At 45.3% G+C, this 17577-nt stretch overlaps 1 protein-coding gene across 1 annotated transcript; it reads right to left on the reverse strand.

Annotated features, from left to right (window-relative positions):
* Positions 1-859: 859 nt before the first annotated feature.
* LOC123140814 (uncharacterized) lies at positions 860-5594 on the reverse strand. The gene is made up of 2 exons (XM_044560094.1): positions 5482-5594; positions 860-3071 (listed from the first exon to the last, which is right to left on the reverse strand). Exon 2 carries the CDS (start codon positions 3060-3062, stop codon positions 1044-1046), a length of 2019 nt encoding a protein of 672 aa, XP_044416029.1. The 5' UTR covers positions 3063-3071; positions 5482-5594; the 3' UTR covers positions 860-1043.
* Positions 5595-17577: the final 11983 nt, after the last annotated feature.

A 17577-nucleotide genomic window follows, 5' to 3' on the forward strand; every position in this document is an offset into this window, starting at 1 on the left:
CATTGTAACATATATTTTTATATTTTTTATTTTATTTTTTCTACTTTAAATAATTTGGGACTTCAAAAATATTCCAAAAATTTAAAAAATGAGATTTTTTGAAATAAAATGTTTAATAAATCATTAAATTTTTGTGCATTCAAAATGTTCACCGATTCAAGAAATTTGTTTAGAAAAATGTTCACAATTTTTTTAAAATGCTTGCAAATAGTATAATATATTCATGAATTCAAACAATATTCTTGATTTTTTGAAAATGTTTGATTATTTAAAAGGTGTTCACGAATTTGAAAAATATTAAAGATTTCTAATATGTTCTCGAGTTTAAAAAATGTTCATTATTTTCAAAATCGTTCATGATTTCACGAAATTGAGAGTAATAGTGTATCTCGGTGGTGTAGCAAAATATGGTCGTTGCCATTGAAGATTACGAATTTTTGTTCCCGTTGCAACGCACCGGCCCTATTGCTTCAAACCTACAAACTATAGAGCTCCTCCACGCCTGGCATCGACCCTTTGCTGATTCTATGAAGAACTAAAGATACACCGATTCCACCTCAAGTTGTCTGTCCGACTGTATATCGACTGTTGTTGCCCCAGTGCTGCCCTCCACACTACTAAGAATTGGCACATCGTACTAAAGAAAGGCATAGCATTCACAACACTACGGTGATCTTTAGCATTCAGAAGTTTTTGGGTCACCTGGACATGCTCGGACATCGCCAAAAATCGATCCACTGCTTGTAACAACACGTTTGCAGATCAACCAAAACTCCAAAAGTGAAGGAGACAGAGCACATGGCTATCTTTACTCAATCTGATAATCACATGTGCATACAATGAATAGGGAACGCGCCTTATTTATACACGAAATTCAATCTGAATCTCACTTTATATGCAATAATAAATAGAGAACTACTCTCTGCGTCCCATAATGTAAGATGTTTTTTGACACAAGTGTAGTGTCAAAAAATATCTTACATTATGGATGGGAGGAGTATTTTATTTTATTTATGGTGAAGATGACCCACATAAGATTATCTCTACAAATTGAACATCTCAGATTGGTCCACAAAGCGCTGTAAGCATGTAGGCTTGTCTGCGAATAGTGGACGGAAGAATTTATTCACGTCCTCCTTAAACGATGGTTCGCCACAGTAGGTGCGATTGAACATGGCAGTTGATAGAAGCCAGATGACGGTAATGAACTCACCGCCGCTGTTGAGCTGCCTGGCGTGGGAATCCCTGCTGCAGTGGTGGGCCGCATAGCACATCATCTCTACCCACACTCCAAGTATCACCTGTAGCACCCCTGGCACGCCCCGCTCCTCCATGTCTAGCAGCAATCTGGCAAGCTCTGCTCCACGGGCCAAGGCAGGTGGAGCTGTAGAACCAAGCTGCCTGCTTTTGATGCGTTCAATGAGATTCTTTGCGCCTCGCCTACCCCATTCCACACTTCCTATTTCAGTATTGGCATACAATATGGGAACAGAGCTCCATCCCACATTTTGTACTTCAGTATTGGCATACAATCCGGGGCGGACAGGGCTAGGCAGCATGTAGGGCCGTTCAACAAGGAGGAATATCATGTAGTTAGACAGCTCCCTGATTGCCTCCACAAGGGGCCCTGCATGCCAAGTAAAGATGAATATTTCGGTTGCAAAATGCCAGGTACAAATTTTGTCATCAAAATCAATGCCAGTGTTTATGGTGGGATCCTCAAAGATTCCGTGCCATGGATTCAACGCGCACTGACCACTATAACTCGTCATGATTTCCTCTTTGCCCGCACACGCCTTCACCATTCTGAGTATCTCTTTCAGCACTAACTCCTTAGTACCATCTGAAATCACCGTTAAGGAGGGATGTATCTTCTTCCACAAGTCCCAACATACAAACGAATTACCTTGCTTGGGTCCAATGGTAACATGAACACTGGGCCCATTAAGCTGCAGCTGCAGAAACTTATGTTGTCCAATGGAACCTGACCATCTTCTACTTCTTTTCCCTGCCTTGACATACCGCCGAGCAGATATGGTTATGTGGTGGAGCCAATCCCACCTTCCAGCACGCAACAATGCACACATCCATGTTGAGCCAATCGCCCTCAACACTGCTGTCATCTCTAGGAGGAAAGCCCCACCTAGTAAGATATACGTGACGACGACATCAACTCTTATGAAAACATTTTTGCTAGTGCTGGATCGAAACAGGAAGAATGTGGCGATGATGGCAACTAATGAAATGGCACGGATGAAGCATCCCCACCATGTGTTGATCACGACTGCCTTGGTGTAAAGGACGTCATGCATCAGGGACAGCTGCATCTCAATCAACTCATACGTGTAGCCCTTATCACCAAAAAATCTTATGGCTTTACTCTGGAATGGGGACGGCCAAAACTTATAATCCATGAACTGACCCATGCAAATGGGGAGCAGGTCATGAGCTCCCTGTAGAATCTCTTCAGAACCCAACTGCTCTGCTTGGCCCCACCGTTCACGCGGACGGTAAGGCCCTATCTGATCCTGTTGTCGAGCCTCTCTGAACTTCCTGCTTTCGAGGAGGTTACTGATGTTCTCCAGGTTGGCTGACTTGAGCGCCCATACTCTCTCCGCATACTTGAGAATACCAGCGACAAATATCAACACCGCGCCTGTGACCAAGGTCCGGCTGCCTGTAGTATACTTGTACAAGACATAAGCTACTCCAAGGGCTTGCACAATCAGAGAGAGTAGGTGGCGTGGCCACAGATAGTTGTCTTCCATGGCATAGGCGGTGACAGTGTCCTGGCCACCAAGATGCATCAACAGGAACGGCGTCCAGAACGCCGCGAGCTGTTGGTATTCATGGGGCTTACTACAGAAGGACATGTGGCCGAGGATATATATCGCAATGGAGTCAGCCAGCAGGTATGCTAGCCAGATGAGGGTCCTTGGGACGATGGAGATGTTCCGCCGTCGCATTCTGGCGAACATGAGCAAGAACACTTGCAACACAAAGCTGAAAAGCACTAGGACTTGGACCTCCCAATCGTTCCATAGGCTCACCATTCCAGCCATCAGTGACCACTGAAATGCACATGGCAATCATCATATGAAAACAAATTAGCTAAACATATGCAAACTCCTTGAAAAAGTACACACAATGATAGATAAAATTTTCCAATGAATATGGCAGCCACCTATCTATGATTTTTCTACTGCCTTGGTTTTTCTACGAATTTGTTTATGTAGTTCACACATTGGAGCATCTTTGCATAACTACATAGTAGATGGGTGCACTCTGAGATGAGATGCCAAAAGTTCTAGCAACACGACGATGTCCCCCTCCTCTTCCTCCCGCATTGTCCTCGCGCTTTGGCTGGGACGAAACCCTAGGCCACCACCGCCAGGGGCTCAGCCAACCAAACCTCCACCGGAGCCGGCGGCGGCGGGGCTCCCTCGTTCCCCTGCATGTAGGGGCTGGCGCGGCTCTGCCACCTTGGGCTGGGGCATGGCACAGGCGCCAGGAGCTGCGGTGGGACAACGCGCGGGCGTGCTGGTAGGCGCAGGTGTGACGGGCAACACTTTGGACGGCGTGGTTGGTGGTGGTTCGTGCAGAGGCGACTTGTGGCGGCGGTGGACCTGACGTGCGATGGTTCCTGAGGTGAGGGGTGGGGGAGGCACGGCCTTGCGATCCTTGGGTCGTCAGGCGGCGGCTGATGGCGGTGGTGTCTAGCAGTCTCTTATCACGGGCGTGGAGGCGAGCCAATGGTCGGTTGGTGGTGGCCTTCGCGTTGGACGGTGGTGACGGAGCTCTACTTGGGAAGCCGGGGTAGGGCTAGCACCGGTGTGGCTACTCACCGGCAGGAGTTGCCAGCTGCCATGAGCGGCCCTCATCTAGATCGAAGTTGTTCGGGTCTCTAGGTCTGATGGGGCGGCATCCACCTGTTCCGGCCATGGTTTGTGCTCCGTGAAGTGGGGGGTTGGAGATGTCTCGTGGCATGGATGCCGGGGCGGTAGCCCAGGAAAGTCGTCCGCATGGTTGGCTTTCCAGCGGGCACCATGGTGATGGCGGTGACTATGTTTCTAGATCTAGGGGCATGTACTCATCACGGTTGTCCTACGTGCCTCGTGATTGCACGGGTGGGATACCAAGCGAAAGCTTCGCCCTTTGACACCGACGGCAGTGACGCCCGTGGGTGCCTCCCTCCTCTTGAGGATGTCATCGTGGTTCTTCTCTCGGTGGCAGGGCTCCAAGTGAAGGCCATAGATTGTTATCAGGCATGGCAGCGGAGATGCTTAGCGTTGTTCCCCCTCCTCGGGGCGTTGTCATGGAGCGTAGGTGACCTAGGGTGTTTTGTGGCGTTGTATTCTAGCTTAATTGTTTTCTTTCTTGACAATGTAGTCATGGGTGCCTCCCTCCTATTGAGGACGTCGTTGTGGTTCTCCTCTCGGTGCCAGGGCTCCAGGTGAAGACCTTAGTCCGTCATCGGGCATGGCAGTGGCGATGCTTAGAGTCGTTCCCCCTCTCGAGGGCGTTGTCATGGAGCTAGGTGACCTAGGGCATGTTGTGGCGTTGTATTCTAACTTAATTGTTTTCTTTATCGGCAATGTAGTCGTGTGTGCCTCCCAACTCCTGAGGACGTCGTCGTGGTTCTCCTCTCGGTGCCAGGGTTCTAGGTGAAGACCTTAGTGCATTAATGGGCATGGCAATAGTGATGCTTAGCGTCGTTCCCCCTCCTGAGGGCGTTGTTGTGGCGCTTAGGTGACCTACGGTTGTGGCTTTGTATTCTAGCTTAATTGTTTTCTTTCTCAGCAATGTAGTCGCGTGTGTTTATGTGGTTATCCTAGGATATGCTTGTAACAGGGCCTCCTCGGTACTATGTATCGTTCAGCCTTGTACCTTGATTGTTGCTTTATCTATAAAGTGGGGGTGAGTCTGTTTTGAGATGAGTACACTCTATATTATATTCTTGTGGTAGTCTAGACCAACCAAAATGATACATTTGACATACTATGCCCCGTTGTAATCTCTAGGCACCAAATAAACTACTCCCTCTAATTCATTTTACTTGTCGCTCAAACGGATGTATCTGCAGCGGATCAGAGAGACGAATACGAAAACCACCTGTCTAATGCAGTGAGTGAACACAAATGAGGAAAAAAAACGTGATGGTTCCAGCAGTATAGCCTACTACAAACATTTTAGGAACAATTGATGTCTAAGCTAAAAAAAATCTACCACGCTTCATAGAAATGCTCCATCGACAATACAGTTTTTCCAATACGAAATTTCAGAAGGAAAAAAACATACAGGTATTGCCCTCTCAATATTTATTATACATGCACCCCGCAAAAAGAGTTTTTTATTATAAATTTACAAGCTACTACTAACACATTCTAAAATTTGAACATATGACAGGGAACATCATTTTTTGTTCTGAGGAGCACCTAATTTGCAGTCTATGTAGATCTTAAGCATGTAAGAGAAACTCACCTTAACCGCACGAGACACGAGCGAGATTTACTCCCTGTATGTGCAGAAGGACTCCAGTTCTAATTGGCTGGCTATGCATCTACGAAACAGAAGACCGGGCAGGCCTTTGGATGTTTTGATCAATCAAAAACTTGGTCTCCAGGGGCTACTATATATCAAAGGAAGTTGAGGAACCAGGTTCCTTGCCCTGCCCCCTACCCTAAAGAACGACCCACAGCAGCCTTTTTCTCTATGAAGGAAAAGGCACTCACTGACCATCCCTAGATTTTGGTATGTGCCAAACAAAGTATAAAAGCCCACAGAAAAGATAAAGCAAGGCCAGCTAATGCCTTCCTTAGCACAAACTAAATAGACAAAATCTGCCATTCAAGAAAAGAGAAAGTTGTAGGTGCGGGACCTTGGCCTTTGGATCCTTTCCTCTTGCTTCTCCTGCAGCAGAACATTAGAGAACCCCGCAAAGATAAAACCCATCCTGCTTGGAAGTAAGGTATGATTTGTATTTCAGAACAAGAAGCAAGGTATGATTCGCAAATGGCGTCACAATCAAGCTTATATCTTACAGACCCACCTCCTCCAGTCGCTAGTAGCAAATGTAGGCGCGGTGAGCTCCATTGGCTGATGCTGGATCCAAGGCTTCGTCCGTCCCCTCCAGTCGTCGGTAAAGCGGGATCCGGCAATGCTCTGCTGTTCGGGGCCTAGCGCAACGAGCGGCGGAAGTGGCAACCAAACGCTGGGGCGGTGAGGTGGCAGGGGCGACACATGGCCGGCCCTGGGTTTCGGGAGGCCCTAGGCGAACTCGACGACATGGGCACCTATGTCCTAAGACCATATATATGTATGTATGTGTGTGATACATAAACATATCTATATATAACTTCATTTGCAACTTTCAACCACACATCTTTAGTTTGAGATCTGACTATAATAATTGTTGGACAATGCCGTATTACCAAAGAAATAATTAAAAGATAGCAAAAATGAACTAACATGACATGATTACCTCAAATAAGAACCAAATTCGACTGACTCCATCGACAACAATAATACTTCACTGCTTCAAAAAAAGTTTTTTCAGACGTTTCTTGATGCAAAGTCATTTAGGGCAATATCATGATCAACATTGTCCAAGATATCCTTCTCAATGCGGCACATAGCCAAGTCATTCGATCTATCTTGCAACATAGTTGACCTCAAACAATTTTTCAGTAGTTTCAGTTTAGAGAAACTTCTTTCAGCTGAGGCTACAGTCACATGCATTGTTAAGAGGATCCAATAGGAAACAGAGACATTTGGATAGCAACCTACAGCCATAACAAACTCAAGAATCTCGAGCGCCGACATCAAACTATCTGGCAAAGTTACCTGCAACACTTTCAACTCAGAGACAAAAACATCAAGATCAACATCAGATGAGTCATTCCCGTAGATTGCTATCATCCAAGAGAGAGAGAGAGATAGCGTGGTTGACCAGTCATGAGAGAAAGAGGAGATGGTGTTTGCCTTGTCTGAAAATTGTGATGGGTTTAAAAAAAGAATCTTTTTGGGAAAACTTCCAATCTATTCATTTTCTACGACAAACATCGAAAATAATAAATATTACATCCAGACGCGTAGACCACACCTGACGACGATTACAATCACTGAAGTGAGCTGAAGACGCACTGCCGTCATCAGCCCTCCGTCGCCAGAGCCGGGCCAAACTTGTTGTAATAGACAGTCAGCAAGTTGTCGTGTCAAGACTTAAGACCACATAGGACTAACGCATCAGAACAACAACCGTCGCTGATGAAGAGAAGCGTTGATTGGAAGGACCCAACCTGAAGACACACAAACATAGACAAAACGAAGGGCGGATCCGATCAGATCTACCAAAGACAACCACTAACCAAATCCTACGAGATCCACCGGAGACACGCCTCCACATGCCCTTCGATTATGCTAAACACACCACCTAGACGGGCTCTAGGCAGGGAGTACCTTATTCCTTCTTCAGGGAGCCGCCGTCGTCTCGCCTACTCGAACAGAACACAATCCTAACAAAACTCAATGAAACATCTAAAAACGGAGCCCTCTCGGCGCCAAGGGTCGGGACCAACCGCGCCCCCGAGACGAGGAACATTGGCGGGGCCGCCGACAGGAGGCAGGAACCCTCGTCGCATGTTCGCTTGGGAGGAGAGACGAAGGGGTAAGCCGACAAAAAATGAGGACACCAATAAGTCCCGAACATTTGGCATTTGACCACACTAGTAGAAAACTGGGCTTTGGTCACAGGGCAATATTCACATTAGTCCCGGTTCAGTCACGAACCGGGACTAATGTGAGCATTGGTCCCGGTTCGTGCAGCCAGGGGCCTGCCGGGCCTCGTTGGGGCATTGGTCCCGGTTCGTCCGGCCCCTTTGGTCCCGGTTGGTGGGACAAACCAGGACCAAAGGGCCACGCTCCTGGCCCACCACCGTTTAGTCCCACCTCGTCAAACGAAGGGCGCTCACACCAGTTTATAAGCCCGTCCCTCTCTGCCTTTTAAAGTGAAAATAGATGCCCTTATACAGGGAATTTGACCTAAATTCACAGTAAATTTCATAGAAATTTATTATGAATTTAGGTTGAATTTTCTCTATAAGCGCATCTATTTTCATTTTTTTATATTTATAAAATAAATAAACCTTAATAAAATAAATAAAACTAAATAAACCTTAATAAAATAAAATAAAATAAACTATAGTAACTACAATAAATAAACCTTAATAAATTAAGTAAAAATAGCAGCAGTAAAATAAATAAAAATAAAATAATTAAAGTAAAATACATAAGTAATTAGAAATAAAATAAATAAGTTTTTTTGTTGTAAGTAGAAACAAAACAAAACAAATAAAGCAAAAGAGAAAAAAAACAGAGGAAAAAAATTATGCCACCTACTGGGCCACCACGGCCTGAATACGACTAGAAACCCATCCATGGGCCAGGATTCAGGCCCGCAGAAGGCCCAGTAGGCCCCACAGGCAAAGAGTGACAGAATAGGCCCGTAAGCCTGCATTTGAGAGGAGCTCGAAGTGGTCAGCGCAGCTGCGCTTATAAACCACTGTCGAAGCCTCTCGGCTAGCGAGGTGGGACTAAACATCCCACCGCACCGCGCCAGTTCCAGCACAAGGCCTTTGGTCCCGGTTGGTGCCACCAACCGGGACTAAAGGGGGCATTGGTCCCGGTTCGTGGCACCAACCGGGACCAAAGGCCTTTAGTCCCGGTTGGTGCCACGAACCGGGACCAATGAGTTCCCTATATATACCCCATCGCCACAGCAGAGCACTCCAGAGTGCTCTGTTTTTTCTGGCCGGCGAGGGGAGGGCATTTGGGTGCTCTAGCTCACCTCCTATGCACATGAGGTATTCGATGAAATGTCTAAGCCACACTAGTTAATCTTTGTCCTCTTGAAACTCGACCTCCGAGCTCCATTTTCCCTGAGATTTGTCTAGGTTTAGCGGTCCATCACGTCCCGTCCCCGTCTTCACCGACGTCGATCGCCCGCGCCGATCTCGTCGCCAGCACCACCGTGGTGAGCCTCTTGTTCTTATCTTCTTTCTGAAAGGAAAAAATTCTTACTTTAGATAGTTACTTGTCTAATTTTGTTACTTTTATTATTCCTTCTTATTACATAGTGCGATGGTTTTGGTATCCGCCCCCGTCGGCCCTCGTCCTGTCTATGATTCGGATGTGGTATATATTATCTTTTTATAACTATTTGGTTCATTTATTGTTTATGACAAATATACCGACCAACGTGACATAGATTTTATTTATCTAGGAGGTGGTTGAACCGGAAATTCTAACCGACCCTATTGTCGAGAGGTTAAATTTAGTTGAAGAAGAAAACAATTATTTGAAGGAAAAAATAAAAAAATGAGGAGGAGAAGATGATATTGGAGTTGCATGTTGCGGATGTCGTCGATGATCACAAGATCAAGATGGATGCAATGCGCTTGAAGATTAGAAAGATTAGAAAATATGCCATTCATACCAAGGCTTGGTATCATTATGACGTTGGATCAATTGTTACCTTGGTTGCGATTATGATCGCATTTGTTTTCGCATTGAAATGTTTTACATAGTTTCAATGTATGGTTTAATTAATTAGATGCTCTAGAGAGCTATATATATGTTGTTAGATGAGAACTATGTATGTACTTTGGTTTTAATGTGATGATGAACTTCTATTAATTTGGTCACTTAATTATCTATTCATGATGTTCTGTAATGGTTTTTGACACACTTAATTATATATAATGCACGCAGATGAACCGGCAATGGATGTACGATGACAGACACACCTCCGAGTACATTAAGGGCGTGCATGATTTTCTTGAAGTGGCTGAGGCAAACAAGCAGAATGGTTTTATGTGTTATCCATGCCCTATATGTGGGGATACGAAGTCTTACTCTGACCGGAAAATCCTTCACACCCACCTGCTTTACAAGGGTTTCAGGCCACACTATAATGTTTGGACGAGGCACGGAGAAATAGGGCTTATGATGGAAGACGGCGAAGAAGAGGACGATGACAACTATGTGCCCCCTAAATACGGTGATGCTGCAACGGGGGAAGCTGCTGAAGATCAAGAGGAACCAGACGATGTGCCCAATGATGCTGCAAGGGGGGAAGCTGCTGAAGATCAAGAGGAACCAGTGCCCGATGATGATGATCTCCGTCAGGTCATAGTCGATGCAAGGACGCAATGCGAAAGTCAAAAGGAGAAGCTGAAGTTCGATCGCATGTTAGAGGATCACAAAAAAGGGTTGTACCCCAATTGCGAAGATGGCAACACAAAGCTCGGTACCGTACTGGAATTGCTGCAGTGGAAGGCAGAGAATGCTGTGCCTGACAAAGGATTTGAGAAGCTATTGAAAATATTGAAGAAGAAGCTTCCAAAGGATAACGAATTGCCCGACAGTACATACGCAGCAAAGAAGGTCGTATGCCCTCTAGGATTGGAGGTGCAGAAGATACATGCATGCCCTAATGACTGCATCCTCTACCGCGATGCGTACAAGGATCTGAACGCATGCCCGGTATGCGGTGCATTGCGGTATAAGATCAGACGAGATGACCCTGGTGATGTTGACGGCGAGCCCCCCAGGAAGAGGGTTCCTGCGAAGGTGATGTGGTATGCTCCTATAATACCACGGTTGAAACGTCTGTTCAGAAACGAAGAGCATGCGAAGTTGATGCGATGGAACAGTGAGGACCGTAAGAAAGACGGGAAGTTGAGATCACCCGCTGACGGGTCGCAGTGGAGAAAAATCGAGAGAAAGTACTGGGCTGAGTTTGCAGCTGACCCAAGGAACGTATGGTTTGGTTTAAGCGCGGATGGCATTAATCCTTTCGGGGAGCAGAGTAGCAATCACAGCACCTGGCCCGTGACTCTATGTATGTATAACCTTCCTCCTTGGATGTGCATGAAGCGGAAGTTCATTATGATGCCAGTTCTCATCCAAGGCCCTAAGCAACCCGACAACGACATTGATGTGTACCTAAGGCCATTAGTTGAAGAACTTTTACAGCTGTGGAATGGAAACGGTGTACGTACGTGGGATGAGCACAAACAGGAGGAATTTAACCTGCACGCGTTGCTGTTTGTAACCATCAACGATTGGCCCGCTCTCAGTAACCTTTTAGGACAGACAAACAAGGGATACCACGCATGCACGCACCGTTTAGATGACACTGAAAGTATATACCTGGACAAAAGCAGGAAGAATGTGTACCTGGGCCATCGTCGATTTTTTCCGACCAACCATCAATGTCGAAAGAAAGGCAAGCATTTCAAAGGCGAGGCAGATCACCGGAAGAAGCCCGCCATGCGTACCGGTGATCACGTACTTGCTATGGTCAATGATTTACACGTAATCTTTGGAAAGGGTCCCGGCGGACTAGCTGTTCCGATTGACGCTGAGGGACACACACCCATGTGGAAGAAGAAATCTATATTTTGGGACCTACCCTATTGGAAAGAGCTAGAGGTCCGCTCTTCAATCGACGTGATGCACGTGACGAAGAACCTTTGCGTGAACCTGCTAGGCTTCTTGGGCGTGTATGGGAAGACAAAAGATACACCTAAGGCACGGGAGGACCTGCAACGTTTGCACAAAAAGACGGCATGCCTCCGAAGCAGTATGAAGGTCCTGCCAGCTACGCTCTTACGAAAGAAGAGAAAGAAATCTTCTTTGAATGCCTGCTCAGTATGAAGGTCCCGACTGGCTTCTCGTCGAATATAAAGGGAATAATAAATATGCCAGAGAAAAAGTTTCAGAACCTAAAGTCTCATGACTGCCACGTGATTATGACGCAACTGCTTCCGGTTGCATTGAGGGGGCTTCTACCGGAAAACGTCCGATTAGCCATTGTGAAGCTATGTGCATTCCTCAATGCAATCTCTCAGAAGGTGATCGATCCAGAAATCATACCAAGGCTAAGGAGTGATGTGGCGCAATGTCTTGTCAGTTTCGAGCTGGTGTTCCCACCATCCTTCTTCAATATCATGACGCACGTCCTAGTTCATCTAGTCGACGAGATTGTCATTCTGGGGCCCGTATTTCTACACAATATGTTCCCCTTTGAGAGGTTCGTGGGAGTCCTAAAGAAATATGTCCGTAACCGCGCTAGGCCAGAAGGAAGCATCTCCATGGCCATCAAACAGAGGATGTCATTGGGTTTTGTGTTGACTTCATTCCTGGCCTTAAGAAGATAGGTCTCCCTAAATCGCGGTATGAGGGGAGACTGACTGGAAAAGGCACGCTTGGAGGGGGGACTCAATAATATGCAGGGACGGATATTCTTGGTCTCAAGCACACTACACAGTTCTACAGAACTCTACCTTGGTGACCCCGTATGTCGATGAACACAAGAATAGTCTGCGCTCCAAACACCCGGAGCAGTGTGACGACTGGATTACATGTGAGCACATCAGGACTTTCAGCAGTTGGTTGGAAACACGTCTCAGAGGTGACACCACTGTTTGTGATGAGTTGTACTCGTTGTCCAGGGGACCATCTTTGACTGTATTGACTTACAAAGGATACGAGATAAATGGGAATACATTTTACACGATCGCCCAAGATCAAAAGAGCACCAACCAAAACAGCGGTGTCCGCTTTGATGCAGCAACCGAGAGGGGAAAGGACACATATTATGGTTACATAATGGACATATGGGAACTTGACTACGGACATGATTTTAAGGTCCCTTTGTTTAAGTGCAAATGGGTCAATCTGTCAGGAGGCGGGGTACAGGTAGACCCACAGTACGGAATGACAACAGTGGATCTGAACAATCTTGCGTACACTGACGAACCGTTCGTCCTAGCCAATGATGTGGCACAGGTTATCTATGTGAAGGACATGTCTACCAGACCGAGGAAAAGAAAAGATAAGGAAGCGAATACAGCATACGATGAGCCAAAGCGCCACATAGTTCTTTCAGGAAAAAGGGACATTGTGGGAGTGGAGGGCAAGACAGACATGTCCGAAGATTATGAAAAGTTTCATGAAATTCCTCCCTTCAAAGTCAAGGCTGACCCAAGCATCCTGATAAACGATGAAGATTATCCATGGTTACGGCGCAAGAAGCAAATGACACAAGCGAAGAAAAAGTGAAGACTTTCTCCCGCAACTATTATGATGATACCATGCCAACTTTGTAATAGACGGGTATGATACCATTGTCCGTTTTGTACAAGAAGTGCATCTAGATTTTGCCGTAACCCTCTCAACTTTCTTGCACATGCTATGTGGATGAAATGATAATACCATGCCAACTTTCAACCTTTTCAGAGTTCATTTGAAATGCTTTTCAATTTTAGGGTCTTATAGCTCAAAATAATTAGTAAATGCATGAAAAATAACAGGCCAAAAATTAAAAATTATGCCACCTACTGGGCCACCACGGCCTGAATACGATTAGAAACCCATCCATGGGCCAGGATTCAGGCCCGCAGAAGGCCCAGTAGGCCCACAGGCATGTACAGAGAGGTTAGGCCCGTAAGCCTGCTTTAGAGAGGAGCTCGACAGCTCAGGCGCACCGCACCTTATAAACAGGTGCGGCTCTCTCTTAGCTAGCGAGGTGGGACTAAACTCACCACCACGCCGTTGTGCAAGGCCATTGGTCCCGGTTGGTGGCACGAACCGGGACCAATTCCACCCTTTGGTCCCTGTTGGTGCCACGAACCGGTACTAATGAGGCTGTGGCCCCACGAGCACCTTTAGTACCTGTTCGTGGCACGAACCGGTACTAGAGTTTCTTACTAAGCAGGTTTTTAGTCCCACCTCGCTAGCTGAGAGGCACTAGGAGCGGTTTATAAGCCCTGAGTGCAGAGACGATGAAGAAGAGGCGCAATGCTCACGTTGCTTAGCTTCAAGCCTTGAGGAATAAGGTAGACTGCATCGAGCTATGTGCAGTGCAGTCTACGCTATTCCGAAAGGCTTGAAGCAAATCAACGAGCATTGCGCCTCTTTTTTATTTTTAATCATTAAAAGCAAAAAGAATTTTCATAAAGACCTTTTTTTGATAGAAACTTTAATAGCAAAAAGAATTATCATAAAGTAAAATAAATAAGTAATTAGAAACAAAATAAAATAAAATAAATAAGTTTTTAGTTGTAAGTAGAAACAAAACAAAATAAATATAGCAAAAAAGAAAACAAAAAAACTAAATACAGCAAAAAGAATTTTCATAAAGAACTAATGGCACTAATATAAAGTTTATATTTTTTCTAAAACTAATGGCACTAACAGACAATTTATAATTTTGCTGACCTAAAAGCAAAAAGAATTAAAAAATAAAGCAAAAAACAAAAGAAAATAAATAATGCAAAAAACAAACAAAAAAACTGAATAAAAACTATTTTTATACTAAAGTTAATCACAAACTTGTGATTCACACAAATTTCAAAGAATTCAAATTTTAACAATTCAAATTTGAAAACTAATGGCACTAATAGAAAGTTTATATTTTTTCTAAAACTAATGGCACTAACAGAAAGTTTATAATTTTGCTGACCTAAAAGCAAAAAGAATTAAAAAATAAAGCAAAAAACAAAAGAAAATAAATAATGCAAAAAACAAAACAAAAAACTGAAAAAAAAAACTATTTTTATAGTAAAGTTAATCACAAACTTGTGATTCACACAAATTTCATAGAATTTAAATTTTAACTATTTAAATTTGAAAACTAATTGCACTAACAGAAAGTTTATAAATTTTCTGACCTAAAAGCACAAAGAATTAAAAAAATAAAGCAAAAAACAAAAGAAAATAAATAATGCAAAAAACAGAACCAAAAAACTGGATTTTTTTTAAAAAAGTGCCACCTATTGGGCCACCATGGCCTGAATACGACTAGAAACCCAACCTGGGCCAGGATTCAGGCCCGCAGAAGGCCCAATAGGCCCACAGACAGCACAGTGTAACATTAGGCCCGTAAGCCTGCATTTGAGGGGAGCTCGAGAGGGCAGCCGCAGTGGGGCTTATAAACCACTCCGAGCCCCTCTCAACTAGCGAGGTGGGACTAAACTTTTGGCCGCGGGCAGCGCAAGGCCTTTGGAAAGGCCGCCGCTTCCCGCCCTTTGCGCTGCTGAAAAGGGACCTTTGGTCCCGGTTGGTGGCACCAACCGGGACTAAAGGGTGGCATTGGTCCCGGTTGGTGCCACCAACCGGGACCAAAGGTGTGCCTATATAAGCCAACACTTGGGAAATTTTCAGATCCCTCGCCAGTTGCCCCCGACGCCGCCAGGCTGCCCGTGCTCGCCGTCGCCGCCCGCTCCTCGTCGCCGTCGCCCCGCGCCCTTGCCTCGACGGGTCGCCGCCCGGTGCTCGTCGCCGTCGCCCTGCCCCCACGCGCCGCCCCGCCTCGTGCTCCCCTGCTCGCGCGCGCCGCCTCGGCGCACCGAGCCCCCTGCCCGGCCCGCGCGTGCTCGCCGGCGCCCTCGCCGCCCCCGCCGTCGCCATCGTCCTAGCCGCCCCCGCTGTGAGAGCCGCCGCCCCGGCTCTGTTTTTTTATTAGTTTAATTGTTTTTTGATCATATATATATAATGTATATGTGTATGTATGTGGCTATATGTTTTTGTTCATATGTGGCTATATGTTTTTTTATTTTTATTAGTTTAATTTTTTTGTTCATATGTGATGTATATGTGTATGTGGCTATAATGTATATGTGAACAAAAAAAATTGTATGTATGTAGATGTTCAAAATGTATGAATATATATGTCAAAAATGTTTTTTTGTTCATAGAAAGTTTTTTGTTCATATATAGAAAGTTTTTATATATGACAATGGATATATATTCGATATATATGAGAAATGATGATCCATGGAAAAGTTTTATATATGCAAAAGTTACAATTTTAGAAAAGTTTTATATATCTAGCTAGGAAGGGAAGAAGAAGAAAAAGAAGGATAGGAAAGAAGAAAATAAGAAGAGGAAAGAAAGAAGAAGAGGAGAGGAAGAAGAGGAGAAATAAATAAGAAGAGGAAAAAAGAAGAAAAAGAAGAGGAGAAGAAGAAAAAATAGAATATTCTATTTTTCTTCTTCTCCTCTGAATATTCTATTTTTCTTCTTCTCCTCTATTCCTTTCTTCTTCTCCTCTATTCCTTTCTTTTTCTCCTCTTTCTTTTTCTTCTTTTTTTTCTTCAATCCTCTCCTCTAGTCCTTTCTTCTTCTCCTCTTTTTATTTCTTCTTCGTTTTCTTATGTTTTATCGGGTCTGTCGTCGTCGATATATACCCCCCCCCCCCGATAACTTCAACACGAGGGGGGTCGATATACCCCCTCCCCGATAACATTATTTTCCCGTGTATATATGTCGTCGTTGTCGATATAACCCCCTCCTGATAACTTCGACACATGGGGGGGTCGATATACCCCCTCCCCGATAACATTATTTTCCCGTGTATGTATGTCGTCGTTGTCGATATTACCCCCTCCCGATAACTTCAACACGAGGGGGGATAACTTCAACACGAGGGGGGGTCGATATACCCCCTCCTCGATAACATTATTTTCCCGTGTATGTATGTCGTCGTTGTCGATATAACCCCCTCCCGATAACTTCAACACGTGGGGGGGTCGATATACCCCCTCCCCGATAACATTATTTTCCCGTGTATGTATGTCGTCGTTGTCGATATATATAACTCCCTCCCAGATAACTTCGACATGATGGACGGTCGATATTTATACCCCCTCTCGACCGTGATAACTTATACCACGGGAGCACCCCCCGGCCCTCTCGCTCGACCAAAACTCTCGAGGACACCCAAACCCTAGAAAAAACGATGTCGGTCTCCTACCCCCTCCCGCCGCGCCCCTACCCTTGAAGCGTTGCCTAGGCCACCCCAAACCCAGAATAAGCTAGGTCTACGTTTGCACTAATATATCCACCTGTTGTCATGTTTGTGTAATAATTGCCATGTTGTAATATTTGCAGAAACAATGGAGCACGGACGAGATGAGCAAGCAGAAGAGGTGTTGGGGGACATAATCTTAGCCGGAGGTGATATCTTGTCGTATCTTAACGACAATGATGGTCTGGAAGAACAGGGTGAAGAAGCAGGCTACGGTGATCGAAGAGTGGAGGAGGAAAGACATGATTATGATGGCTCCGGTGACCCAATGCTGGTGCAAGAAGGAGCCCGTGGTGACGGCTCCGGTGACCGAACAGAGTCCGGCCAGGTAAATATATTAGTTAAGCCTGTGCTGACTAGATAATTGATGCATTCATTGTTTTGGTATGTACACATATTAATTAACACTCATCTTTCTTCTTTTTTCTAGCCCTCCGGATCGAGCACAACTGCGGTAAAGAGACGAGGCCCGAAGAGAAAGTTGCGCTCGGATGAAAGGTTTGAGATCACGGCAATCGCGCGCGACGGCCAACCGATTGAACCCATCCGGACAAAGGATGCATTTGCTGCTCAGTGCGGGGTTCTAGTTAGGGACAAGATCCCGATCAGCATCCACCAATGGTATAAGCCTAAGAAGGAAGACCCTGAGGTGTCTTATGTCAATGATATGCAGAAAGATGATCCTTGGACTGAGCTGAAGGCAA

This window comes from Triticum aestivum, chromosome 6D (genome assembly GCF_018294505.1).
Source record: "Triticum aestivum cultivar Chinese Spring chromosome 6D, IWGSC CS RefSeq v2.1, whole genome shotgun sequence".
In the NCBI taxonomy this organism is placed as follows: domain Eukaryota; kingdom Viridiplantae; phylum Streptophyta; class Magnoliopsida; order Poales; family Poaceae; genus Triticum; species Triticum aestivum.

Coding starts and splice junctions, on each gene's coding strand:
- LOC123140814 (XM_044560094.1), bottom strand. CDS start 3,062: ATGGCTGGAATGGTGAGCCTATGGAACGATTGGGAGGTCCAAGTCCTA.